General features: G+C 39.6%; 1 protein-coding gene across 1 annotated transcript in view; it reads left to right on the top strand.

The window, feature by feature from the left end:
* DGKH (diacylglycerol kinase eta) overlaps window positions 1-27,707 on the top strand; it is a 176,481-nt gene that overhangs the window by 68,036 nt on the left and 80,738 nt on the right. Inside the window, exons 3-4 of the mRNA XM_063334985.1 lie at window positions 22,178-22,288; window positions 23,991-24,071. Coding sequence (XP_063191055.1) covers window positions 22,178-22,288; window positions 23,991-24,071 — 192 coding nt within the window. The remainder of the gene's footprint in view (window positions 1-22,177; window positions 22,289-23,990; window positions 24,072-27,707) is intronic.

Raw genomic sequence — 27,707 nt, 5'->3', positions numbered from 1 at the left:
AAAAAAGTGCCAAAAGCTTTCTAGTACAGTTTGTTAAAATTCTTTCCTAATACGGCTTATAATTCTTCAGGCAACTGATAGAAGTTATGCTGGCAAAAAATCAGTTTGCTAATATATCTGTCTGACTTCCACATCCTCTGTGGAAGTCTGTTGTCATACAGACACGTATGTCATTACAGCTCTATCACTTTCTAATGCAACTAAAATGGAGTGGTTCTGTCTTAAAAACCTTGGTGGAAGCTGTCAGTAGATGTTTCTTCTGTTTCTCTTCTTTCCTCTGGGCTTTGGATGTTTTCTGCTGTAGTACCCATGAGTTCACAGCCTTTTTCCAGGAGTAACCCGTAACACCTCATGTGCTCCTGGGTGGCAGCTCATTTTCCAGCTCTTTAGCAATTGGTAACAGAAAGTTTTGCATCAGTAGCTTTAGAGGAGGGAAGAGGTGATGTGTAGGAAGGGCGTCAGTGACCCCATAACCACTGTCTGCTCTTCTCTATTCCAAATTTTGTGTTCTTTGCCTTTCTTTATTTTCATATGTTTGAATTTTCTCACATACTAGGTTTGCTTTAAATATTTTAAAATATATAAATTAATTATGTTATTACAGTCTTTCAGGTACTTTAGAGGGCCTGGCATTCACAAGGATGTTCTTTAAACAGTGAACTAACGATTTCATGGCCTCCGGACTGCTTAACGCAACCAGGTGTATCATGCCTCTGACTTTTACTCTAGAAATGTAACATATGGCTTAAGAAATCTTTGTCTGATGACTATCTCCAGGCAGAATTTCACATCTTTCCTACTTCCCATAATGCGACTGATAGTCTATGCTGCTGCAGCCTTGGGAGGTATGAGGAAATTGCAACAGAACGATAAGAAATTCAACTATTTCCTATAGGCAGCAGTTATTATATTAACAACCGAGTTTTCTGTCCCTTCCTTTTGGTTCATTTGTGATTGAAGAGGTGAAAAAGAATTTGAAATTGGAGCGTGGCTGACAAATGCCAGCATTTGAGGTAATGCCAGAAAAGGCGATCTGACTCCCCAGCACCCTTCAGAGTCAAGTTTTTCCTTAACCTGGCTGGACACGTCCTGTGGGAACCTACCAACTGAATGGAATTGCCTTCACCCAGCCCCACGACCTACATGGCTTCTCCATGCAGGAACGAATTCGTTGGATTTATGACGCTCTCTTCTTGACTCCCTTAAAGCTTTTAACTTTGACAAGGGAAGCAGCTCTTACTTCTCTCAATGAAGTTTGAAACACGCAGGTTTACAGACTTGGATAAAGTGCAGAAGAGTAAGACACTGCCCTCTTTTCAGCAGATAACGCTGGAGCTTTCAGTGACCAAATCCAGGCTAAGCTGGTTTTCAGACTTCTTAAGTGCTTTTTTTTTTCTGCAGGGGACCTTTCATGAGATCGGGTGAGCAAACTTTCTTAGGATCCTTGGCATCATTTATTAGTACCTTTTGGCATTTTGAAATGGTCAAATCATTTTGTATGAAAAAAAACTTGAGGTATGTTATTTTTTTTTCTCTAAGCCAGGGCAGCTGATTCCAGAAGAATATTATGCATTGATTTATAGATATGATCGTATCTAGGTTTTAGCTTGCTTATTTTGTGGTCAGGGCTTTTTGTAGAAACAATATTCCTAAAAAGATGCATTAAAACTATTTTATATCAGTCATCTGGAATGCCCAACTTGACTCACTTACCTAGCATTAAGCAAGGATATACAATATGACATGGGAAGTGAGATCACAGAAGTCGATTAAAAAGTAATTAAATGTTTCCTTGATTGATTTACAAGAATGGGCTGTAACATGAAAAATTCCATTTACAGAAGCAACTTCATGGTTTGAGCGGGGTGTTGCATAAAATACGAGCAGAGTAACTGGATGTGGGAAATGAGTCAATCCAGTAGTTTGAGAATGGGATTAGGATTTCGATTCACTGTTCTGTTGGTGCTGACTCACCGTGACCTTACACAAGTCAATTTTCTACATATCAGCAGCTCAGCCTAAAAATACACAATTTTTCTTACTTTCTTTTACTGCCTGCAAGCTTTGACTGTTGCAAATGAAAGGGCAGAAGTACTTTAAAGAATTCTGAGAAATTGTCAATACTTGTCATGTTCTTAAAACACTCTGTGTTTTTTTTTTAAGTTGCATTTTCCTGTTTTATTACTGTTTTGCAATGTCCTCCTCTGCGGCACTGTGGAGAGCTTTACAAAGGGGAAGAATTGACTCTACTACATTTTACAATTAAAGCAACAATTTTGTAAAAGATTTAGCAAACACACCACGTAAAAACAAGAATAGTTTTTCTAATCCCCTTTGATTATGGTTGTTTTTAAGCCTGTATAACACAGGCGTTTTAGTTACCAGTGCAGTTGTGCCAGCACAAACTGCTTAGCCTCGCCTGGCTTAGGAAAAAAGGTATTAACTAACAAATGAAGGTATTACAGTGGTAGTATTATATTAATTAATATTATATTATATTGTAAAATAGTAACGTTATTCAGATAAAGTGAGATGAGGCTGTGTTTAACCAGGCAGTTGAAATTCCCGTTTAGAAGCAACCTCCTCCTCTTCAGAGCGACTCGGTGTGGCAAATAAGTTTCGCGCTCTTGAATTTTGTCGTGTTTTGCAGTAACCGCTGAAGAAGCTGCTGCCTTCACTTGTCCACCTTGACTTCGTCTGTTTTCACCATGAGACAGATGCCTTGCCCCATTCTGACCTTTTTTTTTTTCTTCCTGTGTTTTACTTGGGTTGTCAGAGCCGAATTTGCTCTGTTGAAGAATTACTTCAGACGTAGCTGTTGATTTAATGAATCATCCTGACAGCAAAGAAGTTCTTTAACTGGGGATTAAGCAAAACAGGAATGCAATGCTTTTGCTTGAGGGTAAGAGTGACTGCACATTGGGTTATGGACCGGCTATTACGCTTTAGCGTCAAACACTCCCATAATCTGCAGCAACTTTCAGGTCTGGGCAAGCCCTTAACAATACTTCTTTCCATTTTAGTACAAATGCTGCCTGTACACAGATTGTAGGAATGCGGGAGTTTATTGGCTTTGCAACATATTACTTGCCAAAGCACTGGGGGGAAAAAACCCCAATGCTGGAGAGGAACAAATCGGTGGCCTGTAGCTCAAGCTTGGCTGGCCAACTTCAAAACTTCTTGCTTTTCCTGCCTGTATTCTCTTGGCAGCCTCTGACCATGGATAACGATTGCTACCAAATGCATTTGGGACCTCTATATGTGTAAAAATAATACATATTTGTAATATATGTTATTATATATCAAAAATAGAATGCGTGTGAGTAAAATAATAAAAAGCCTGTGAATCAACATAGCTGAATAAGAACAAATCATATAGCACAACCAATTTGTTATAAAGGGTTAACTGCACTGTATGATCTTGTATGTACTTATAGCTATTTATATAGCAAGTAACCACTTTCCCCTTTTTTCTCCTCTATTATGTTTGCACGCGGTACAAATCTAATAAATATTTATATACTTATCTTAAAAAAGGCAAGTGGCTTTCACAAGACCAACTCTTGTGAGTTATTTATGATACTGGCTGATGTAACTAAGAGGAAAAAAAGGTTGACCCTATTTCACACTGAAAAGAGAATAGGAATTAACCTTTCTTTTCGTAAGAATAAAGTTCGAGCATCCTCTTTTATGTATAGAAAATTCAAATCTGTATTTAAGGCCAGAAGTGACTAACTACGGATAGCTTACCAGCTTGCCTTAGGAAAAATGTTTACTTTTCTGTAACTTAGGGATTGAAAATGTCAGCTTTCGGTAAATGACTGCCCAAACTCTTTTATTTATTTTCTCACTAAATGTTGATTTGCGACTGTTTCTTTCTTCCACAACAAATCCTTCACAGAAGGAAAGGATAACTTGCAGCACTTCCTCCCTGAGTCTCCCAAAAGAGTCTCTCAAAATTCCGATTTTGATGCTGCAGTTGGCCACGTGTATGTACATCCTATAGTTAAAGTATGTATGCTGTAAACTATCAAAAAATACGCTCACTTCGCGCAGCCAGTGTGGTTGCGTTGCTGTGTGCTGCTGAGCGCAAGGCACCCTACCTGAGCATTACCATCACACTGCTACCCCCGTGTGGTCGTTAACTATAATCCGGTTTCTATAAAAAGGAATAAAAATCTTTGTGGATTATTTTCACTTAAAAGGAAATGACCATTTTTAGAAGGACACTGTGTTTGTGTTTTATCTTAATGTTTGTTCAGGACGTCAGATGTAGGGTATTGGGAGATTACAAAAATCAGCGCGGGTTCTCCTTTTCACATAATATTGTGACAAAGTCAGTGTTACTTAGGAAGGTGCTGTAAGAACTAGCTTTTCCAACAGCTTTTATGGCTTGATTAGAGAAACTACACCTTGAAATTTCAGGTATAGAATCTGCAATAATTTTAATAACCTGTAAAACGTAAATTGGAATGCATATAAAGAAGATTAACATGAGATTTCATTGGCATCGGCTGTTTTCTGTTAACATATTATTCACAGTATTTACTTCCAAAGTAGTTTTTATGTCCAGAAAGTCTGTGCACTGGAAGTGTCTATGACGTCCTTCTATGTAAAAGAGTAGCGTAAAGAACAAGAGTACTCAGAAGGATATGCAAGGGACATTAAGGAAATAAATGCCTGATTCAAAGCAACGGGTAACTTCTAGGAAGGTGTAGAAATACTCTTTGTTTGTATGACTCGTCTATTTATTGTAGAAAGCAGAATTACTAATTATAAACCAGTTTATGATCTCTTTTCAGGAAGTATATAGGCAGGTCTTAATTATGCAGAGTGTGAAATGCTCACATTGAATTAAAAATAATTTTTATTGTTTCCTAATAATTTCCTAATAATTTCTTGTCATTGCAATACGTAATAAATTTTATAAATAATGGCAATGTATTTTTTGAAACATTGCAGGAAACTTTTGCTTCATAATAATTTATTCCTTCGTAATGATATCTCTTAGAATTTATAAAGGATTAAATTATTTTTGTGCATGCTAATGATATACCTTTAAAGTCAAAATTATCACTGTTATATCTAAATTCTAAATTCTGTCTAAATTCTATCATAATTCCTTACAATTAGTACCAAGTTGGTCGTGGAGCTGTCTCTGTGTCGTGCATTGTAAACTACCTCATTTCATTATCAGGATTGCATATTCTCACCTATATGTGGGTCCCATGGAAAGGTAATATGTAGTTCCTTCATATAGATCGCTTCTATATTATCCTCATCCTCACGACTGGCACAATCACAGCAAGTAATTTCTAGGATTAATTACAGTTTTTGCCCATCGAGACCTGGAGTAACTCTGTTTTATGTAAAACCTAGCGTTGTGTGGTCAAATATAAATGGTATCGAAAGGATGCTCCAAGGCACAGCAGGCTGTGCATACACCTGTGGCAATTAAGGCAGCAGAAAGTAAAACTACTGTAAAACTTCTTAAAAAGAAAAGAACCCACCGACCTGCAAAGAAAACACTTCCCTCCCTCCAGGCGCTTGTGCTTTATATATCAGAATATTTATTTTTAGTTATGTTTTTCATTCACCTCACACCCCATGGAAGTCAGGTCTTAAAACAGATAGAGGATTATAAATAATAATGAAAAAAGATGTTCTGTATTGGAAATGTAAAAATTGCAGCTTCCCTGGTCTTTGTCTCAAACTTGGACAGTCAGGTTTTTTTACGTATAGAAAATGAATGTTTTCATTCTGTCAACCTTAAGGTATATTAGAAAACACGTGAAGAAACCTTCGGCCTTCTCATTCAGAATTCTAACCCAGCCAGTTTCTAAAGCAGAAAAAAAAGCAAAAGGCCTGGTGCTTAGCAGCACCCATTAATGAAATGGGCTTCTGTGGCTCGGTGCTGTGTTCCAGATAGAGGGGGTGGGCACGGGGAAGATGGAGGAGCCCATTAGCCTTCAATAACCAACCTACCTCAAGGCCTCCCGCCGTTCTCGTCATCTGTTAGCTTGTCAGCGCCTGTCCATGCGTTTTCCCCCACGGGCTTCTCTTGTGAGTTTAAGACCTTCATTAACTAACGGGTATATAAATTAAACCATGACTTCCAGTGGAGAATAAAGAGGTTTAAGGCTGTTGTTGGCGATGGCGCCCATGGTATTGTGTTGACAGGCCATTTACCACGCCAGTTAATGGAAGGGAATGTACGCCTAGGCCTTGATATATTCTGCCCCTTTTGAGGCTGTGGAGCTACATTTTGAAGTGCAACTGAAAGCCTCCGAGGGTTTAGCAGCTGGGATTTGTAGTTCAGAGAGAAAGGTCTGGTGACAAGGGTTTTTTTTCTTTTGTGATTAAAATACCGTGCGTTTTTTGCCGTGTGCTCATGTTGTGCGTGGAAAACCTGTCCAACATCTCCAATGATAGTTTGAAAGCAGCAACTGCGGCGTCATTAGATGAATAACCCTCTGTCAGTTTGCGTAACTGTCGAGCAGATGAGCACCCTTAGAGGCTGCTGCTCGATGAAGCTTGACCAAATGCCCTCCTGAAATCTCTGGCTGCTCTTCACCAGTTTCACTTGGTTGATCACCTTGCAGTTGGCAACCTGAAAATCAGCCAGTAGCTGTGGTGTTAAAGGAAAGCACTTGCAGCCTCCGCAGCTGATGGGATAAATCAGTGGAATGGCTTTAAAATCAGCACTGCTGATTTGAAACTTGCCTTAGATGTCTTAGATTGTAGGAAACATCAATTTTCTTTGCAGCGTTAACTGCTGTGTCTCTAGAATTGCTAGTGATGGTAGTTTCAGCCCAGACAAATAAAGCCGACGTGTCATACATATAAATAGAGTATTAATCACATTTATTCCCAAACCTCTTGCTAGTAGGAGACCATATTTTTTTCTTAAAATATTCCATCTGAAGGGGTTTTCATTTTTAACAAGAAAAGCACTATAACAAATAGCTAGAATTATTTTTCTTGGAATTAAGCTAGCATAAGACTGTAATTACCTAGCCTTTTCTTTGAAGCCGAGCTAGTTTGAAAGAAGACTGAAGATCATCCTGTAGATTTATAATTTTCATCATACAGCTTAGATCTGATTAATATATTTTCAATGATTTTAGCTTGTTTTCTCTGACTTCCTCTGCGCGTGGAGAAAGTTCTAACGTAACTCAGCCTCCAGCACAAGTGTGCAAAGAAAATGGGATGTCCTCGCTCGGAAGTTTCGGTGGGTTTAGAGCCAAGGAGCACCTGCCCCACCTTTCTGCTCCAAATTACTGGTCCTGAAATATGCGTACTTGTGCCTCAGTCATTGAAGTTCCTAATGGTATTGTCTTAACAACAAATTGACTGTTGTTGGCTGCTTAACCTGAAACGTTGCACGGTGGCTGTGTCTTCCCTTCTCTGACTATCACAGCACAGGAGACAGCATGGGCAAGATTTTCTAGGGTTTACCTTGCAAAGTCCTCCAGCTCTTATCGCAGAGAAGCTCTTATCAGAGGAACAGACGTTCCTTAAGTACTTAATACTTAGAAATTGGATCAATCTCAAAAGTTTATCATACCTGTATTAAACACAAGTAAGCAATTGTGAGAATAAAAGTATTTTAAACAGAAGAGAGCAGATACCAAAGAAACATGATCAGGAAACATAAGAGGAAATCTGATTAACCACATCTATTTTTAAAAAAATATTTTCCATGCTTTCCACTTTCATGTGAAAGGCCAATGAAATAAATAGGACACTTGATCCGCATCCCAGAGGAGAGGAGAGCTTCTCGCTCATAAATGCTCTTGAAGATGGTACTTCATTGAGAGGTTTCACGCAGCATAATCATATCTACCTCAAGGGCTGTATGCTAAGCCTAATCTTAGTACAGAGCAGGATATAAGACTTTAATAACCTGTATCCTCTGTGGAAAAGCATTTGCAATTCTCCATCGTTGTTCTGTTTAAAAGTGCTTCTAGAGGTAAATTGATTAGTTTGGTCAAAAAGCAGAACAACCTTATGACTCATTTAATAACTGCGTGTTCATAATATTTTTTCCTGGTGAAAAGTTAGTGTGATTTGGACAAAAGAAAATTGCAGCATGCCAAGTGAAGAGCAGTAACAATCGTCCTATCAAGTGATTGCTGTTCTCCCTGTTTTTCTCCTTACAAAGTACTGTAAATTAGGAATGGCCTTTGAATTTTGAGTTCACTTACTGACATTTTACATCTGTATCATTGTTCTACAATGGCACTTCATGGGTTTAAAGTACAACAAGGGAGGTTTACACAAGGGAAAACATTTTAGTGGTAGAGGATCGCTGTAACCAGGGGCATTAAGAACATTTCAGGCAAGTGTCTTATGGGAATAGTCTAAGGATGGCTGACAAAGGCAGATGCAGACCTCATTTAAATAGAAAGTAAAGAAGGATGGTGTATTTTTATGACAACAGTCAGGTCATGTGAAAAGCCGGATTTTAGACCCCCCATCATTCTGTCTAGGGCTTCTGTGATTGGGAGCTGGACGTGTGAAGGTTAACTCTACGGAAGCAATGAATGCAGGCTTATGACGTGCAGCACTTCTGCTGCTCGTGGCTTTCTGTCTTCTGATGCAGATGTTGGATGATAGTGGCCTCTTTTTGCTAAAAAATGAGCCAGAAAAAAAATTTCAAGTGAAAAAATGGGACGCCTGAACAAGATGATAGATAACCTGCTTCTGCAAATCTGTATACAGTTAGTATTACCTCGGAGGAGAGTGTGGACTAAAAGAACTTTTTGTGCCTCTTCTAGGTCCTTTATGAGTCTCTGGTTTTGTTAGTGAGTATGGAGGATACACTGTTAAAACAAAGATTTCAGAATATTTTTGAGGTTTTATTGAAGCTGAAATAGAATTTGCCTTTTTTAGCTCCCCTGGAAAGTAGCTTTTCCATCACAGCCTGAAAGCAAGCACACTGTAAAACACATAAATGCTTTTACCTTCAAGGTGCCAAATCCTCTTACACCATGGATATGTAAAGTGACAGGTTTTATGAAACTGAGAATTTATTTATATGGAAAGTACTTTCCTCAAAAAAAACCCCAACCCAACCAACCCACCACCAAACCCAAAAACCAACCAACCACAACTACAGTCAAATTTTATTCTAGCACATTTATTTTCATGTTTCTAGTTTTACTTGGTTTTATACTAGGGCTGTTTTCTTAATAGCAATTTAAATTGTTTAAATGGAAAACATTACCACCCAGCTGTTTAAAATTGAAAAGGCAAAGCCCATACTTAACCGCTTAACTCACCGAAATAAGAAAAGCAAGTGACTATGCGTGTTATATTTTAGCAATTAGAGCTGTTGAACAGCAAGTGGAATGGGAGGTGCTATGCTATTATCTGATACAGGGGTCTTAAAAAAGATTTCTCGACGTTCAGGTGTGATTTACCTTTGGCAAGTCCATGCTAACTGTGTCTAGTTGCCTCCTTCTCTTTCATGTGTCCAGAAATATGTTTCAAGAGGATCCACTCCTGATTTTCCCATGGACTGAAGTGAGGTATTGCGTTGTGTTCCACGACTCAAGGGTTTGGACACAGAGTAAGAGCCAGAAAATATAGAGCTGGGGAAGAGGTTCCCTGATGGATAGAAAAGCATGAGCCATACTGTATAGAACTCTGAGAATTACTGATCTGCTCTGTTCTGGTCAGAGACATCGTCTTTCCGGAGAAGCAGCTTTACTGTGTTTTCTGAATGAGAAAAAATAGCACGTACATGAATGAGCCTGGTCACAAAGGGAATGTGAATTCAAAAGTAATTACAGGCTCTTATTTCCTGTCAGTAAACAGAGGGGAAGGGAGGGTCCGATGTATGTTATTCTTCTGCTCTCCAGTTTGGTCATCTCAAAAGAGAGAATTTCCTCCTGTCATTGTAATGTGAGAATTCTGCTTCCACTGGGGATGCTGCTGAAAACTGGGAAGGAAAATAGGATTTTACCATGAGAATCGCTAGAAACAGCTGAGACCTTGTCCTTTACTGAACGTGCCTTGCTGTTTTGGGGAATTCATCAGCACTCTTGCGATAATAATCTGTTTCATAAATTTATAGTGGTTCAGTAGGTACATGTACGTTTATATGTAGCAGCACAAACAAGTTAATGTATCAGCATAACATCGCTTTGAGACAAGGAAGTGTTATTCCTTTTCTGCTTGTTTAGAATTGAGGTGCAATGAATAAGCCACCTACCGGAGGTTACAGGGGACTGTTAGTGGCCTGGAAAGTCAACTTCCGATCTGTTTTGCATTTATTCATACTATATCACAAACTGGTTTTTGTTCTATTTTCCTCCAAAATACACCAACCTATAAAATACTGACCTACTAAATTTAATAACTACAAATTAATTACAATACAGTAACTGGAACTGGGATTTTTGGTGCCAGTTTGGGCTCCAGACATCGTCTAGAACTGCTAGACTTTTGTATAAGAAAATCCTGATTGGAAGAAATTGTGCAAGGGGTACCTCAATAATATTTGTAAGGAAATGTAGGAAAAGCAAACTTAGAAAGAAGGTGTGGTTTTGCTATGAGGAATTTCACTTTTAGAACTAACAGAAGGTAGAGTGAAAGACAGAGAGTCAGAATCTGGCTGTTTGTGATAGTCCTATAATCTTAAGAGCAGTCTACTGCACGGGTGAACAAGGTGCTTCTGAAAAAACTCAGACGTAAAGAGGAAGCATGCAAAAGGTGGAAGCAGCAGCGAGTGACCCAGAAGGAATTTGGAGAAAAAATCATTAAGGGATGGGGTTAGGAAAGCTAAAGCTCACCTGGAGTTGAATCTCTCAAGGAATGTGAAGGCCAACACAAAGGTCATGTACAGGTACATCAGCAGAAAAAGGAAGACTAGGGCAAACTTGTGCCTTATGCTGAATGAGGCAGGGGACCTGGTGATAAAGGACATGGAGAAGGCCAAGATAATATCAGTGCTGCCTTCACCTTGGTCTTTACTGGTCAGAGCAGCCTTCTGCAATCCCAGGTCCCTGAGACTAGTGCGAAAGTCAGGAGCAAGGAAGACTTACCTTAGGTGGAGAAGGGTCAAATTCAGAAACACTTAAACTGCATGTACACAAGTCCACTGAACCTGATGGGTTACACCTCCAAGTGTTGAGGGAACTGCTTGATGACATTGCAAGACCATTTCCTATTACCTTTCAGAGGTCATAGCAACTGGAGGAGGTTCATGAGAACTAGAAGAATGCAAATATTACTCATATTCAGGAAGAGTGAGAAGGAGGATTTGGGGAAATACAGACGGGATTGGGGAAGTCAGCCTCATCTCAGTCCCTTGGAAGGTGATGGAGCAAGTAACCCTGAAAACCATTTCCAAATACATGAAAGATGGTGATCACGAGGAATCAGCATGGTTTTATGATGAGGAAGCCATTGGTCTGATAGCATTCTGCAGCCAAGTGACTAGGTCAGTGGATGAGGACAGAGCAATGGATATTGTTATCTTGAATTCAGCAAGACTTTTGACACTGTCTCCCATAATGCGCTTGTAGACAGACTGATGAAGTACAAGCTGGATAAATGGATGGTGAGATGGACAGAAAACTGGGTGAGCTGCCAGGCTCAAAGTGTTGTGATCATTGACACAAAGTCCAGTTAGAGGTCAGTCACTACTGGTGTACCCCAGGGGTTGTTACTGGGGACAATGCTGTGTAACATCTTAAATAATGGCCAGGACGATAATAGAGAGCATAACCACAGAAAGTGTACAGACAATACAAAATGAGGAGGAGTGGCTGATACACCAGAAGGCTGTGCTGCCATTCAGAGGGACAGGCTGGAGAAAAGGGGCAGCAGAAACCTCATGAAGTTCAGCAAAGGCAATTGCTGTGTCAGGCACGGGTCTGACTGGTTGGAAAGCAGCTTGGCAGTTTGGCAGAGAAGGACCATGGGGCATTGAAGGCCAACGGTACCCTGGGCTGCAGTAAGAGGAGTATTGCCAGCAGGTCAAGGGAGGTGACCCTCTACTCAGCACTGGTGAGGATGCACCTGGAGTGCTGTGTCCAGTTCAGGGCTTCTCAGTAGAAGAGAGACATGGACGTACTGGAGAGAGAGTCCAGTGAAGGGCCACAAAGATGACTGGTGCATCTTTGGTAGGAGAAGGGGCTGAGAGAGGTGGGACTGTTTAGCTTGGAGAAGAGAAGGCTCAGGGGGATCTTATAAATATGCACAAATATCTGAGGAGTGTAAAGAAAACAGAGCCAGACTTAGTGGTGACCAGTGACAGGACAAGAGGCAATAGGCACAAACTGAAATATAGGAAATGCCATCTAAACAGAAGAAAAAGCTTTTTTTTTGCCCCCTTTCTTTTTTTTTTTTTTTTTTTTTTCTATTTTAATCGAACACTGGAACAGGTTGCCCGGGGAGGTTATAGAGTCTCCATCCTTGGAGATGTTCTCCAACTGGAGATAGTCTCAACTGGACATAGTCTTGGGCGAACTGCTGTAGGTGACTGCTTTGTGAGGGGGGCTGGACTAGATGGGTCTACAGAGGTCCCTTTCAACCTCAACTGTTCTGTGATTCTGCAAAAACCATGCTCCTTAATTGTCAATATATGTAAGCTGAGCCTATGGTACTAGTATTAGTTACACAGTACAAGTATTTAAAAAGTTCTGTGTTATTCCTTGTCTCAAAATGCAGCTTTTTATCCTGGAGCGTTGTTTACAGTTCTGTGCTTTTCAACAATTTTTTTCTATCATTCTGATCATAAAGGATAGTAGGGATCGTGTATTTTTTTTAGTTCCACTTTTATTACTTCTGAAGTCCCCGTCATTCAAAAAGTCATTCATGAACAAATTGTATCAAAATGAAATGCTACTTCTAGTGAGACATTCAATAAAATGATAAGAAATCACAACCAGACTCTTGTGGAGGAGAATAAAGAAAGTTGGGTTTTTTTGCAGTGTGGAGACCAAAGAACAGACAGTAACTGCTTTGCCCCAGGTGACACATAAAATCTGCAGTCAAACTGGGAATACGTTGCCAATCTATCTGTGGTGTATTTATCCTGTATTTCTACTTTCTCTAAATAATTTTGATGATAATCAAAAGGATTTTTCCCTATCTGTGTTACATTAGCTCTTCTAAGTGCCTGTTGCTGTATGTTGGGGTGTTTTTTTTCCTTTTTGCATATTTCACTGGTACAGTTTTACCATCGTCACTCAAATTAGATTCCCAGCCTTCTCACGTAAAGATTAATTTCTCAATAGGGGGAAATATATTATTGTTAGTCTCCCCATGCCTGAAAAGTTGTGTAGGTAAGTGAGAGATCCCGATCCTTGCTTTTGAGTTATTACGGAGTTAAAGGTTTTATTGATTTAACTATTCTAGAAGTAAGAGTATTAAGCTAAGACTGTTAGTGGAAAAATACTAGAAAATGTAATTCAAAACATGATTAATGTGTATCAAGGACTTTATGTGCCATCCAGTAAAACAAAATTGGGGCCAATATAAACTTGCAGTGGAGTGCAGCCACTGAATTAGATTAAAGCATGTAATCTCTGTATCTGCAGCAATCGGAAAGACTATAAAAATTCAGGAATTCTTGGGTATTCAGTTAATAAACTTCTCTGTAATTCTAAACACGTCAGGAATCTGCAGATCACAGGGATACAGTGTCTGTGAAATTGGTGTCTATTTGTCTCTATAGATTTCAGTATCGAGTAAGTTATCAACTGCGATGACCGATCACCTTCTAACGATGGCTGGTAATTTAAAAAAGGCTAAGGAGTGAACGGATGGGATGGTATTTTTACATTTTTCATCTTTTCAGAGAAGTGAATAAATACAAAGATTGTAAGAACTTACTCTTTTTAAACCCATTTGCGTGGTACTGAGATTTCCTGCAATTTTATGTTTACAATGTGTATGTTTTGGACTAAATGATGGCTGTAGGTCCCTTCCAACTGAACTGTTTTATTCTCTTCTACAGCTCTTCCTGGCCTTGTGTGAATTCTGTTGCTAAAAGCTTTTTCTCTTTCCTAATTTGATCAGTGGAAGTCAGATAGAGATGTAGAAAAAGCCTGACAGAAGGAAATAAGTTGTTCCCCAGCTTTCCCTGGAGAGTCACAAGCTCTAAGTGGCTCTGCGTAGGCTCCTTTCCACCCAGCGTAGCTCCTAGGAAGTCTGACAGCATCACTGGAATTTGTTTAAACATTCTTGGAGGGGCAAAAATTAAAACTGCAAGAAGTAAAACACAGAAGGTTTGCTATGACAATCTTAATTTATGATTTGTTTTCAAGAAAGGATCATTTAAAAGCTTGTAGCAGTGTTTAATATATATTTTTGTTATATGATGCTTTTGTAATTTCCTCAAGTAACTGATCAACTGTTATTTGCATATTTACACTGGATAGAACTAGAGGAAGAGTTTGCTCTTTCCTGTGGAAATGTAATGGGATTTTTTTTCCCCCGCATTTTGCTGTGTGAGGTGGCAAAATGGTTTATTTTGGACTTTTACTGCATATACTTTACAGACTGGCAAGTGTGTTGTGTGCTCCTCCTACTTAGTTGAGACCAAGACCTAAATAACTCTGGTAAAGGAAAAAATCTTGCCAGCTGAGTGCTTTAACTGTTTATTATGGGTTTTATTTTTTCCAGTTTTTTTCTTCCTGAGATATGTACCACTTATATTCTTCTGTCTCAAAACCAGTTAGACTTAGTTGTTTTAAAACCCTCTGCCCAGAGCATGTTAATTTAAAAGGAACAGCTTTTGAAGCGCTAAATGGTAGCTATAAAATACTACTCTAAGACTAAGTTAGCTGAGTTGTGTAATAACACCAAGACCCTTAAATCTTTGGCACTAAGTCACAGTCCCTATAAAGTGTTTTATCCTTTTTTCAGTGTATTACAGCTGTTTCATGCCCTGATTAATGGGAACCCAGAGCGAGATCAACATGTTGTACATGGGTGGAAGTTAGGAGTTTAAATACTTGAACTGCAGATAAAGTTTCTTCTCCAATTCTCAGTCTAGTATCGAGTTCATATCTAAAATAGGTTTTTTTGTGTCTTTTAATTCCCAGTGTAACGTTTCATCCTAATATGGCAATATCCTTTGCATTTTTGACATATGCTATAACCTCTATTTTTAAAACAATCTGCTATTTGAACTTCACCTTGCTGCCAAGATATCTTTGTTATGGCAATTTATCTGCAAATTCATATTCATGTTTTACTAGACTACCATATAAAAAAAAAAATATATATATTTATTTTTTAACAACAGTAATGCAAAATCTGTTTCCACAACGTAGGCTGGAAGGGAACATGAAAGGAGAACAATGTTGAGGAAGAAGTGCACTGCATAAGCTGTACAATTGCATTAATTTGTATTACAGTTTCACTTAGGCTAAATCCGTCCACATAAAGGGCCCCAAAAATATGGAATATAAGAATAACTTTGGAAGAACATATTGGTTTAGTATTACACAAAACCAATGATGCTTAATCACAGGTTAGTGTTGTGGTGGGGATGGGGGTGGGGGAGTGTGGCTGGCTTTCATTCTGGGATTTTTGGAAAGCTGTTTTCTCAAAGCTAGCTAGACTGTTGGGGTTTTTTTCCCTTTAATGGGACAGGGATAACTGTAGTCATCAACAATGACAGACTGAGCATATGCAACTCGTCGCTTTTTGTGATTTCTGTGACACTAATGTGACCTGGAGGATGCGTTAGCAGCAGCGGTCTGGGGCATCTCCGTTGAGGCAAGCCTGGTGCTTTACGTACCCCACGATACAGCTCCACGTGTTCCACTGAGCGATCAGTTTTTGATGGTACCTTTTCTAATTAAAATTTTCTTGAAATTAAAGCACTGTTATATAGTCAACGTGATCATATTGTTTTTCAATTTCATTTTGACCGTTTTTAGCTGTATAAATTCATAGGTATAACATAGCTCTTGGTTTGGTTTTAATTTTCAGATGCTGGGCTCCCTTCACTATGATCAGGAATCTTCAATAAAAATGTAACCTTGCACTGAGCATCTGATGAAGTTTTTATTCTTGGCAGATAAAAATCTATTTTTATTTTGACGTAACTAATGAAAAATCTGTCAGCATAAGTGACAGTAATGGAAGCTGTTGTATAGAGATTGTCAAGAAAATCACAAGCTTGGAATTCCCAGGTCATAATTTAAATCAAAATCAAGAGTTTGATTGTCACATTTTTTAATGATAAAAGTAATTTTCCACTTGCTGAACACATGGAATATTTTAAGGGGCTCTGAGTTAATATGAGCTGTGAGACTTTACCTTTTAACTTAACGAAGACTGACTGCCTAAAGCCATGTCTGTGCAGATGGTGAAAATGTACCAAACTCTCCACAATACTAAAAAGAAAAGGATTGGTTTTATTTCAATACTCAACTTTGCAAATTCATATGAATAGGAAGTGTCACAGAAGGGGGTTAAACAATATAAAATACTACTGTCTCTTTTTTTATTTTTTTCTTTAATGGCCTAGTCTGTCAACAATCCAAATATTAATTATTTTACTAAATGAGGGCCTAGGTCTGCATCCAAACACAAACATCCAACTTGAGGGTGGTGAGACACTGGCACAGGTTGCCCAGAGAGGTGGTGGAGGCCCCATCCCTGGCGAAGTTCAAGGCCAGGCTTGATGAGGCTCTGAGCAACCTGATCTAGTTGAAGATGTCCCTGCTTACTGCAGGGGGGTTGGACTAGATGACCTTTAAAGGTCCCTTCCAACCCAACACATTCTATGACTTCAAAGCAAAAGAGATACTGTCAACATCGTGGGAAAAATTGAACCTGCAAATTTTTTTCCTGGGGCAGACAAGAATCCATCTTCAACAGCGAAATAGGAAAGGCTGTTCAGGAGCAGGATGATGTGAGTATGGCTGCAGTCCATTCCCCTGGTCCTTCCCCGTGGTGGATTAAAGGGACTGCATACAGAGTTTGAATTTGTCTAATCCTCTTTGTGTACATGCTGCCTCTACAAACTCTTGTGACAGCAAGCTTCATGAAATCACTGCCTGTTAATGTACAGATGTGCTGCTTTTTATCTTTGTTAAGCTGATCTCAATATAGTTTAATCACATCCCTCCTTGTTATAATATGGTGGGATTTGGTGAGCAACACTTCTGCATTCACCATACTCTGCTTTAATGCTTTTATAAAGTTTGATTGTATTACTCCCTTGGTCTTTTGCTCTTCAAACTGAAGAGTTCCATCCTTTTTAGCCTTTCTTTGTAAGGCAGCTGCTCCATCCTCTGAATCATTTGTGTTGCCTTTCTTTGTACCTTCTCTTAACCCTGTTTCTTGAGTTGGAGAGAGCAGAACTGTCTGGTACACCAGTGTTTTATATAGCAGCAAAATGACATCCTCTGTGTTGATTTTGTTACTTTTCTTGGTGACAGCCAAATTTTTTTGGCTTTTCTGGCTGTGGTTGAGCACAGACACCTGTGAACCGTGACTCCCAGATTTCTTCTCCACTCAAAGTTGATGTGAGAATGTTCGTGAGGTTTAGATTTTTTCCCCGAAGCAGAACATTTTACATTGGCCTGGGCTAAAGCTTGTTTTCTGCCTCTTTGCTCTCTTGCTCAGTTTTATAACGCCCTTTGAGTTCCTCACCATTGGCATGGAATTTGACTACTTGAAAGAACTTAGTATCTTCTGCAAATATGGAGATTTCGTTGTGTGATCCTTCTTTGGGGCACTGAATTTGAATAAACCTGATTCCTAGGCAATCCAGAAGAGAGTGACTGTTAAGCCCTACTTGTGCTTCCTATCCCTCAAGCAACTTTCCACATAAATACCCTTTTCCCAATTTCATTCTAACTTAATTTCTTCAGTAGCCTTTACTGGGAAGCCCTGCCAAAGGTTTTCTGAAAGTCTAAGTCCACTGGATCTTCATTTATCCCCATGCTTTCCTCTCCACCCCCTGAACTCCCTGCAGGTAGCAAGGCAGTATTTTTCTTTACAAAAGCTCTGGTGACTTTTTCCCATGGGGTGTGTATGGGCTCAGCAATATTATTCTTTTCTATGGACCCGTATTGGAAGTTGGTATCAGTGATCCTTTCAGGACCTTCAAGGCTCTCAGGTCAGTGCCATCTGGTCCACATGAGTTAGTGATTTGGCTGCTCTGGTACTTCCTCTATGCGTGCTTCGTGTTGATGTAGCTGTTTTGATGTTACAAAGAACACGTTGTGTGAGATACTGTCCCATCATCTTCATTGGTAAAGACAGATGCCAAGAATTTGTTGAGCTTCTTTGCTGTGATCTTCTCATCCTTGAGTTACCCTTTTCATACCTCTGCTGAAAAATGATCCTGCCAACCCCCTAGCTGTCTTTCATCTTTCAAAGTATTTAAGGAACATTTTAGTCTCAGCGTGAGCATCTGTTGCAACGTGATCTTAAAATTCTTCTTCACCTTCTTAATTTCCTGTTTACGTTTGACCTGCCCTGTTTTGTGTCCTTTTCTATTCTCATTTTCGTTCTTCTCATGTTCAGAAATTTCCTGATGTTCTTTTCTTCACTCTCCTGACACATTTTTGAGCAGTATGTCCACTTATATACCTGAAAAGGAGTAGAGGGGAGAGTTTTATCTTCAATCATTAAATGTTTTAGTTTGCAGTTGCCAATAACACGTCCGTAGTCAGTTTACTGTTTTCTTCTATAAGTTCAGGATATTTTACCCTTTCTTTGGGTCTTTCTAGGAGCAACAGAAGTAAAAAATTTGACTTTCGCGCAAATGTGGGACTTTATAAACAGAGTAAATGAGAAGTAAGGCAGTGTGGTTCATTGTCTTTGAAATTAGAACTGTTAGTTTTGAATTTTCAAATGTTATAGACCTAATATTTTAAAATCTGCTGATATAAAAGAAGATGCCTCTCAGTTTTTAGTGATCAAAATACCCACAAATCCCATTTATTTTTGTCATTTACATTATGGCAACACAGAGTTGCATTCAGCATTCTTGGGTGATTGCACACATATGTACACGTTCTTAATTTTATGAAATGTGGCTACGATTTTTATAATTAGATTTCTTCAGGAAAATATACCACTGTGGAGCACTGTGATGTAGAGATTGTAATATTGTGAATCATTTTCTTAATGGCTAAAGCAGTAAAGATTATTAGTGATTCTATAATAGTGGTTCTATTCTATTCTATTCTATTCTATTCTATTCTATTCTATTCTATTCTATTCTATTCTATTCTATTCTATTCTATTCTATTCTATTCTATTCTATTCTATTCTATTCTATTCTATTCTTATTATAGTCCAGTACTTCTGGGGGGGATGTTATATTACTAGATGATACAAGATGCTGTGTGGGGAAGTGAGAGGTTTTGGCAAGCAGATGAGAGGTAATTTTGTAGAAGTGAGAAGTAGTGTGGGATTGTGGGATGTGCATTTCTTGTTTCTCCTAAATTACAGTAGGAAAGGCGTTAACATAACTGGCAGTGATTATTGCTTACGCTTCAGATTTAATGTCAAGCTGAGATTAATTAGACGAAGGTTTCTCAGAACAGCGAGATCTTGGAGCGCTGTCTTAACTGCCATTGGGAGAGGAAAGGGTACCGATCTCTTTCTTAAGGTGCAGCTGTAGCCTGATCAACGCTTTTGAAAAATTTTATGTGACCTGGTTGTAGGCAACAACGTGGACCTAAATTCAACAACCTGAGAGGTCCCTTCCGATCTCAAATTACTGTAAGTGCTGTGACTTGTGTGTAGATTCAGGAAAGCATTATTAGCAGATTACCTAATAACTTGGTTGGCAGCTGGAAGTTTTTTGCACGTTTTAAATGCTGTATGAAGTTAATTAAGGATATCGGGCCAAAGCTTTATGCTCAGTTGTGATGCCTGCAGCCATGGAATTGTCTATTTAAGATGCTCAGACCTCAGCCCAGTATATCTATTGGTGGTAAAATGTAAACTTCAGATGTCTACTTCATTTGAGCAACCTGATCTAGTGGGAGGTGTCCCTGCCCGTGGCAGGGGGGTTGGAACTAGTTGATCTTTAAGGGGCTTTCCAACCCAAACCGTTCTGTGATTCTATGGAGTGCTTACATTTCTTGGATAAATGTTTTATTTTTTTTAACATTTTGATACAAAAATACATTCTGTAGAGCCTGCATGGTTATCTACTGCCAACTGTAGGGAGTTAATTTGAAATGGCTGATTTGCAAAATGGATTTAATTTTGAAGTTATTAATTTGATTTAGGGATATTGGTCTTTTAAGGGGTGAGTAGAAATAGGGGGAAATGGCTTATGTAGGCATAAAAATTACATGGAAGAGTTAATTAATTCTTTACTGAGTAATTACTCAAGGTTTAGGGAGATTTATGTTCTTTGAACAGATTTAAAAATTCCTGAAAGTATTCAGTATGATGTATGTTCTGTGTCTCGTAGTACACATAGTGTGTTTTAGGGAACGTGGATTTCCTTTCATTTTGGAAATTTTTCCAGTAAGTTAGTGCCTGCCATGTATGTGAAGTACTGTTTCCTTGGAACTGAATTTCTCTGGTCTTACGTCTTCCGACCCTTGATAAACACACAAGTCATCTACTCCCATCCCGTGGGATGAGCTTCCAAAATCTTAGAGAGCGATATGAAACAGAGGTGCTGCAGGGATACAACAACTAGCTTTGAATAAGTGCTTGTATGTGCTAACTGATTAAATCTATTTATATCGTATATAACTAGCTTATCTTAGAGTCTGGTCAGAAAATCGCAAGGAATCTTAAAACGGTGTGTGGTGAGCAGACCCTTTCAGCGGGGGGTTGCTACCCCTGAGCAGGAGCCGGAGGGCTGACCAAATGCCTTGGTCCAGGTGGTTGGCACGTGAAGTAAAGGGAGATAAATCCAAATTAACCTCAGAGGGTTGCTTTTTCAAGAGCATTAATTCAATTGCTTTGTGATTGTTGGACCATATTCTTAGTTTGTGACATTAGGAGTATCTAACTGAAGGGTGCGAAACGTAACAGCGATGTTTCTCATTTCATTTTCAATCTAATTTCTGCTTTTTCTGTATTTTTATTGCTTGCATTTAAGCTAAGTAGAATTTGACATCTGATAACAGAAGATGTTTATGAACTTTAGGTCAGGTCTTGGTTAAGTCTCTAAAAGGTCTAGAATAACTTTAAGTGATGTTTATATCACATCGTCTAGAAATTATAAGATTTGCATCTCGTTATTACACTACAAATTGTAAATATTCTGGAAGCATTTTGGAATATAATATCCAAATGTAGTTGCTTTGCCTCATACCCTATGATTGCTTCAAAGCTGAAGAAAATGAATTTTGAGCCTCATGCAATTAGTATGCTCTGTCATTTCATCTGATTAAGTGGAGAATTTCTGTAATCGGTTGGATGAATCCCACACACGGTGGCGAAAGCAGCATACCCCTTTAAAATATGCTAATTTGTGTCTTACTCATTTGGAAAAAAAGGGCTTTATGTAGGCAGGGTTCAGTCTGCAGTGGAAAGGTTTGGATCGGCGAATCGTTTTTTGACTAAAAATATTTGCTTGATAAAAATATCCTTAGCTGTTACGTTCTCATACTTTCCATATAATAATTATTCCTAACGGTAAGCTGATTTCACGTTGAAAGCTTCAGTTCAGCAATGCACTTGAAGTCACGCATGACTTGCATCGTACTGGATCAGTCCCTCTGTTTTAAAGGCATAATGGACGTGCTTGAATCAGACACGCGTTTAAGTCCCTTGTTGAATTAGTGCCCATGTGGAAAATGTTTTTCTCCTCAACATAATCAAATTTGGAACCGGAAATGACCTTGTGTAGAAGGTTTTTAGTAATTTTTTCTGAACTGTGCCACCATCAGTTGTTGCTCACTTTATTATTTGTGGATTTGCAGCTGTCCAGACAGTTGAATTATTTTGTGTTCTTCACAATAATTATAGGCCTCTAGACCGCCTTTTCAGTTTACGTGTAAAATTATCATTTTGCCAACATTGTCATTGTTTAAAAAACAGCAGTGCAAAGTCTGGTTGTCCAGAGAATTAGTCTCAATTTAATGTGAATAGATACGAATTTAAGTTCACGGTTATATGAGACGTAACATAAATTTTTAAAAGTGTAACTTACATTTGTATGCGTGGTAATTTAGATATGTATTTACTGTGTCTTCTGTATTTTAATATTTTTCAGACAAGTATAAAAGAAGGATTACTACTGAAGCAAACCAGTTCTTTTCAGAGGTGGAAAAAGCGTTATTTCAAACTTCGGGGGCGTACCCTTTACTATGCTAAGGATTCAAAGGTAATTCTATGCTATTAGTGCCTAATGCCGTGCACTTGTAACTTCACTTTTGTTTAGATTTCTAAGTGTAATAATAACAATGTAATGATTTTTAGTGATTGTTTTATTAAATAATTGTTGCATATAAAATACAGTGTGTTAAATTAACTAATGAAGACTGGTGATTTCTTTTGTATTTTTTTTTTAAATGAAGTTTATCACAGTTATTTTAACCTTTTTGACTATTCAGACAAATGATAAATTCACCTTAAGGAGTTGTGGGTTTTTTTGGGGGGTGGCTGTCAGGAGGTCAAATCTAACACTTAAAAAAAAAGAGTAGAAATAGTATAATGCTCAGAAGTTATCCTTCGAAACAAATGCCATTAAAACTCTTGTAGTGTAATGCCTATATTGCCATTAAAGAGGTGGAAATGGCTGCATGAAATAAAGATCGGAAGATTTTCTGCCAAATCTGATATATAAGGGGAAAAGCTGTTTCCCATCAGTTGAAGTTTTTGGTGGGAAAATTGGGGGTGGGAAGAGGGGAATACTTATCTTCTTTCTGAAAGGCATTTCCTCCCTCCCCCTCAGGGCCAGGACTGAGAACTTTTTGGCTTGTTGGGCTGGCTCAGATTGTGCTGTTCCATAGCGGTTGGCATTACTTTTTTTTACCCTGCAAGGTAGCAGCGACTCGTGGGAGCTGTAGGTGAGGTGCTTCAGGTCTCCATCATCTTCTATAGCCTGGTCTTCTCAATAAAACTATTACTGAGGCATGGAGACCTCTCTTTCTAGGACTATATAATTGTATGGTGCACAGTTGTGTGGCTGTGATGAATCAAGGAAAACATCGTCTTTCCAGGGAGCCCAGCACTGAAGTATCTCCGTTGTCACAATTGTCTGCACATAGTGCTACCACAAGCAGTTTATATAAAGATTTAATAAACACGGCAGATGAGAGCTCTGAGAATGGCAACATCATCTGTGCCATGACGATGAGAAAAGGAGGTGTAATGAATAGGCAGTTGCACAAATACTCTGTAACGTTAAATCCAGACATGCTGAAACTCCCCCAGCATCGATTCTCCTTCCCTTGGCATGCAAGATGAAGAACGTGGTATGGCTAAAGAAAGGGGGAGACATTTTTGTTGGTCTTCCCTTCTGTGCTTCAAAACCCACCGTGAATTTAACAGAACCTAATTAATCCTTTGCCAGAGGCAAGATATATTTCTCTTTCTGGAACACCATGCAAAGGAGTGGAAGGGATTTCTTCAGGCCCCTGTGCTCTGTTTTCTCATATGGATACCGTATCATAGATTCCCCTTCATGAATTTAGAGTTCCATCCTAAAACTGATTGGTTAATCTATATTTTACTAAGTGTGGATCTCTTTCCTCTGACACCACATTTATGCTACACAGTAGACAAACCAAAGCTGCATCTATTTAAAAAAAAAGGTTAAAAAAAGATTTTAAAGCAATATATATATTTGGAGCCACTATTTTATGCTCTCAGGTACCACTTAGATAGCAAATAGGACTGTGTTTAAGGGTCAAATAGGGAGTTTTATCACATCATCAGTGTTTTCTATTTTTTCACCACTTTTTTTTTTCTATTTTTATTTTCTAATTGGAATGGACACAAGGAAATGAAAGCACAGACTGTAAGCATACCTGAAAGTGGACTCAGATGATATTTAATGCTTTTATGTTCTTTTCCATTCACAGTCTCTAATATTTGATGAAGTTGACCTGTCAGATGCCAGTGTAGCTGAATCGAGCACAAAAAATGTCAACAACAGCTTCACGGTATGGAACCATTACAATACTGGTCTTGAAAGCTGTGGATAGACTGTTACTAAGAAAATCCAGAATCCTCTGAGTTGTTTCTTGTTTTTCTCTAGTTGGAAATAAAATATGCTTTATTTGGCAACGTATTTGGTATAACACATCAGAACAATATCACATCAGCTATTGATTTGTTTCTGTGATTTCTTTTTAGCAGAAATTAGAATGTTAGATAACAGTTGCTTCAAAAGATGATGATACAAGGCATTAAAAATTCAGCAAGGTTTAGTATTAGTACTTGGTTAGTACTTACTAGTACAGCTTGGTTATGTGCTGTAGTTTGTCTTTGAGGTGGCGTGCTGAATTGGTTCAAGTGTAGTTGTGCTATTCCTTTAATTCTCCAGCTGACTGCAATGGCACCGTTGTTCTTAACCTGCAAATCTTGTTATTCTTTATTAAAATCTTGATTTTCCACTTCCCTGAGGATTTTAATTTCACAGGTGGTCCATGTTGCCAGTGTTGGTTATTTCTCTCCAAGGCAGTCCACCTCGCTCCCAGGCAGTTACTGCACTAGTCAGAGCACTCCAAAGACATGTCTGTGTTGGCCTGGACAGTCCATCGTGTTATGTCAATCTAAGTTTCTTTACTAAGAATGCAATTAAAAAGACTACTTTGACAGAAGGTATTAGAGGAGGGGGTGGTTGTGTGAGGTACCAGCTTGCCTTTTGAAAACGTTCTTTCTGTTGCTTAGAAGCTCTGCTTCTGCCTTGCACCTGGCCAGAAGTAAAGCTGTCATGCAGGCGTGAGGATAGATGAGGAATAATGAGGCATACAAAGATGATGAGTTGAGGATCCCAGCAGTCATTACTGTCACTTATTGTTCAAGACAGGATATAAGGCTCAGCATCCCCTGAAGACCCAGAATTCCTTTACTGTAGCCTCCATTACAGGAAAAAGAAAATTAAGAAAACTCTGCCAAGACTACCACTAAATCAAGTCCCTAAGCACCACATCTACGTGAGGTGGTGACTCAGCCACTTCCCTGGGCAGCCTGTTCCAATGCTTAATAACCCTGTCAGTGTAAAAATTTTTCCTAGTACCCAGTCAAACCTCACTTGGTGCAACTTGAGGCCATTTCCTCTTGTTCTCTCACTTGTTACTTGGGAGAAGAGACCGACCCCCACCTCTCTACACCCTCCTTTCAGGTAGTTGTAGAAAGCAATAATGTCCCCCCTCAGCCTCCTTTTCTCCAGGCTGAACAACCCCAGTTCCCTCAGCCACTCCTCATAAGACTTGTGCTCTAGACCCTTTGTGAGCTTCATTGCTTTTCTTTGGACACACTCCCGCACCTCAGTGTCTTTTTTGTGGTGAGGGGCCCAAAACTGAACATGGTATTCGAGGTGCTGCCTCACCAGTGCCGAGTACAGGGGGACGATCACTTCCCTCGTCCTGCTGGCCACAGTATTTCTGATTGATACAAGCCAGGATGCTATTGGCCTTTTTGGCCACCTGGGCACACTGCTGGCTCATATTCAGCTGTCAGGTAACAGAATACGTCTCAGCTGTCAGCTAACACCCCCAGGTCCTTTTCCAGTAGGCAGCCCTCCAGTCACTCTTCCCTGAGCCTGTAGTGTTGCACGGGGTTGTTGTGACCCAAGTGCAAGACCCGGCACTCGGCCTTGTTGAACACGATATAATTGGCCTCGGCCAGTCGATCCAACCTGTCGAGATCCCTCTATAGAGCCTTCCTACCCTCCAGCAGATCAACGCTCCCGTCCAACTTAGTATCATCTGCAAACTTACTGAGAGTGTACTCAATCCCCTTCTCCGTATCATTGATAAAGATACTGAACAGAACTGGCCCCAATACTGGGGAACACCACTTATGACTGGCTGCCAACTGGATTCAACTCCATTCACCACTATTCTTTGGGTTCAGCCATCCAGCCGGTTTTTACCCAGCGAAGAGTATGCCTGTCCAAGCCATGGGCAGCCAGTTTCTCCAGGAGAATGCTGTGGGAAATGGCGTCAAAGGCTTTACTGAAGTCTAGGTAGACAAAACCACAGCCTTTCCCTCATCCACTAAGCGAGTCACCTTGTCATAGAAGGAGATCAGGTTAGTCAAGCAGGACCTGCCTTTCATAAACATGCTGACTGTGCTTGATGACCTGGTGGGCCTATATGTGCTGCGTGATGTCACTCAAGATGATCTGCTCCATAACCTTCTCTGGCAGCAAGGTCAGACTGACACACCTCTAGTTCCCTGGATTATCCTTTCTGCCCTTCTTGTGGGTGGGCATCAAATTTGCAAACCTCCAGTCAACCGGGGGGACTGATAATGTTACTATTGATCACTGAATCATGAAATAAGACATTCATCTAAATATTAGGATAGACTAGAGAACTGGACAATCACCAACCGTATGAAATTTGACAAGAGCAAGTTAGAGGTACAAATTGGGTGATGAGAGGCTGGAGAGCAGCCCTGCGGAAAGAGATCTGGGAGCTTGGCTTGATGGCAAATTGAATGTGAGACAGCAGCCAAAAGGGCCAACACTGTTCTGGAGTGCATCAAGCACAGCATAACTAGCCAGTTGAGGGAGGTGATTGTCCCACTCTACACTGCACCGGTGTGGCCCCATCTTGAATACTTTGTGCAGTCTGGGGCATCTCAATATAAGGACGTCAAACTATTGGAGTTAGTCCAGAGGAGGGCGATCAAGATGGTGAAAGGGCAAGGGCAAGACTTATGAGGAGCAGCTGAAGTCACTTGGCTTGTTCAGCTTGGAGAAAAGGAAGCTGAGAGGTGACCTTATGGCAGTCAACAACTTCCTCAAGGGGTGCAGCAGAGGGGAAGGTGCTGATCTCCTCTCTCTGGTGACCAGTAGTAGGACATGAGAGAATGGAATGAAGCTGCGCCAGGGGAATTTCAGGTTGGAAGTTAGGAAAAAGTTCTTCACTGAGAGGGTGGTTGGTCACTGGAACAGGCTTCCCAGTGATCACAGCACAAGCCTGTCAGAGTTCAGGGAGCATCTGCATGACGCTCTTAGTCATATGGTTTAGTGGTCTGGCAAGGAGCAGGGAGTTGGACTCAATGATCCTTATGGGTCCCTTCCAACTTGAGATATTCTGTGATTTTATAATCTTGATGTAATTTTGTGGGGGGAAGAAAAGTGTTTTGGGTGGGTTTTTTTTCTTTTTTTTGCTTTCTTTCAGTGTTTTGTGTTTTATATCCTTTATAATCCTTTAGGCCACTCAGTATCTCATTCTTTGCCAAAGGCATGTTTTGTATCTAGTATCAAGACTTCTGGGGAACATGATAGTGAAAAAAAATCTCAGGGGCTACAGCTTTAATGGCTTTGGAGACACTATTTATTTTCATGTCCCGGGTAATTTAAGGCAAACAGTGTTTTCTCTAAGGAGTCTTCAAATTAATTTTGAAAAATTATTTGGATTTATAGCTCTCCTGGATTGAAGTGTCATCTGATTTGACAGTGAAATGTGGTAATAGTTGTCATCTCGCTAAATCTTGTGGCTTTTTTCTTTGTGTTTGCCTAACCCAGTCTCCCAGCAACACAGCTCCGTGAAGTAAGACATCTCTGGCCTCGCCTGCACCGGTTTGGAGTCGGGGGGGTGGGGTGGGTGGTTAGCTTTCCA

Source organism: Chroicocephalus ridibundus, chromosome 1 (genome assembly GCF_963924245.1).
Source record: "Chroicocephalus ridibundus chromosome 1, bChrRid1.1, whole genome shotgun sequence".
Classification (NCBI taxonomy): Eukaryota; Metazoa; Chordata; class Aves; order Charadriiformes; family Laridae; genus Chroicocephalus; species Chroicocephalus ridibundus.
Note: the sequence above shows the minus strand (reverse complement) of the source record. Positions and strands in the feature narration are given on the sequence as shown.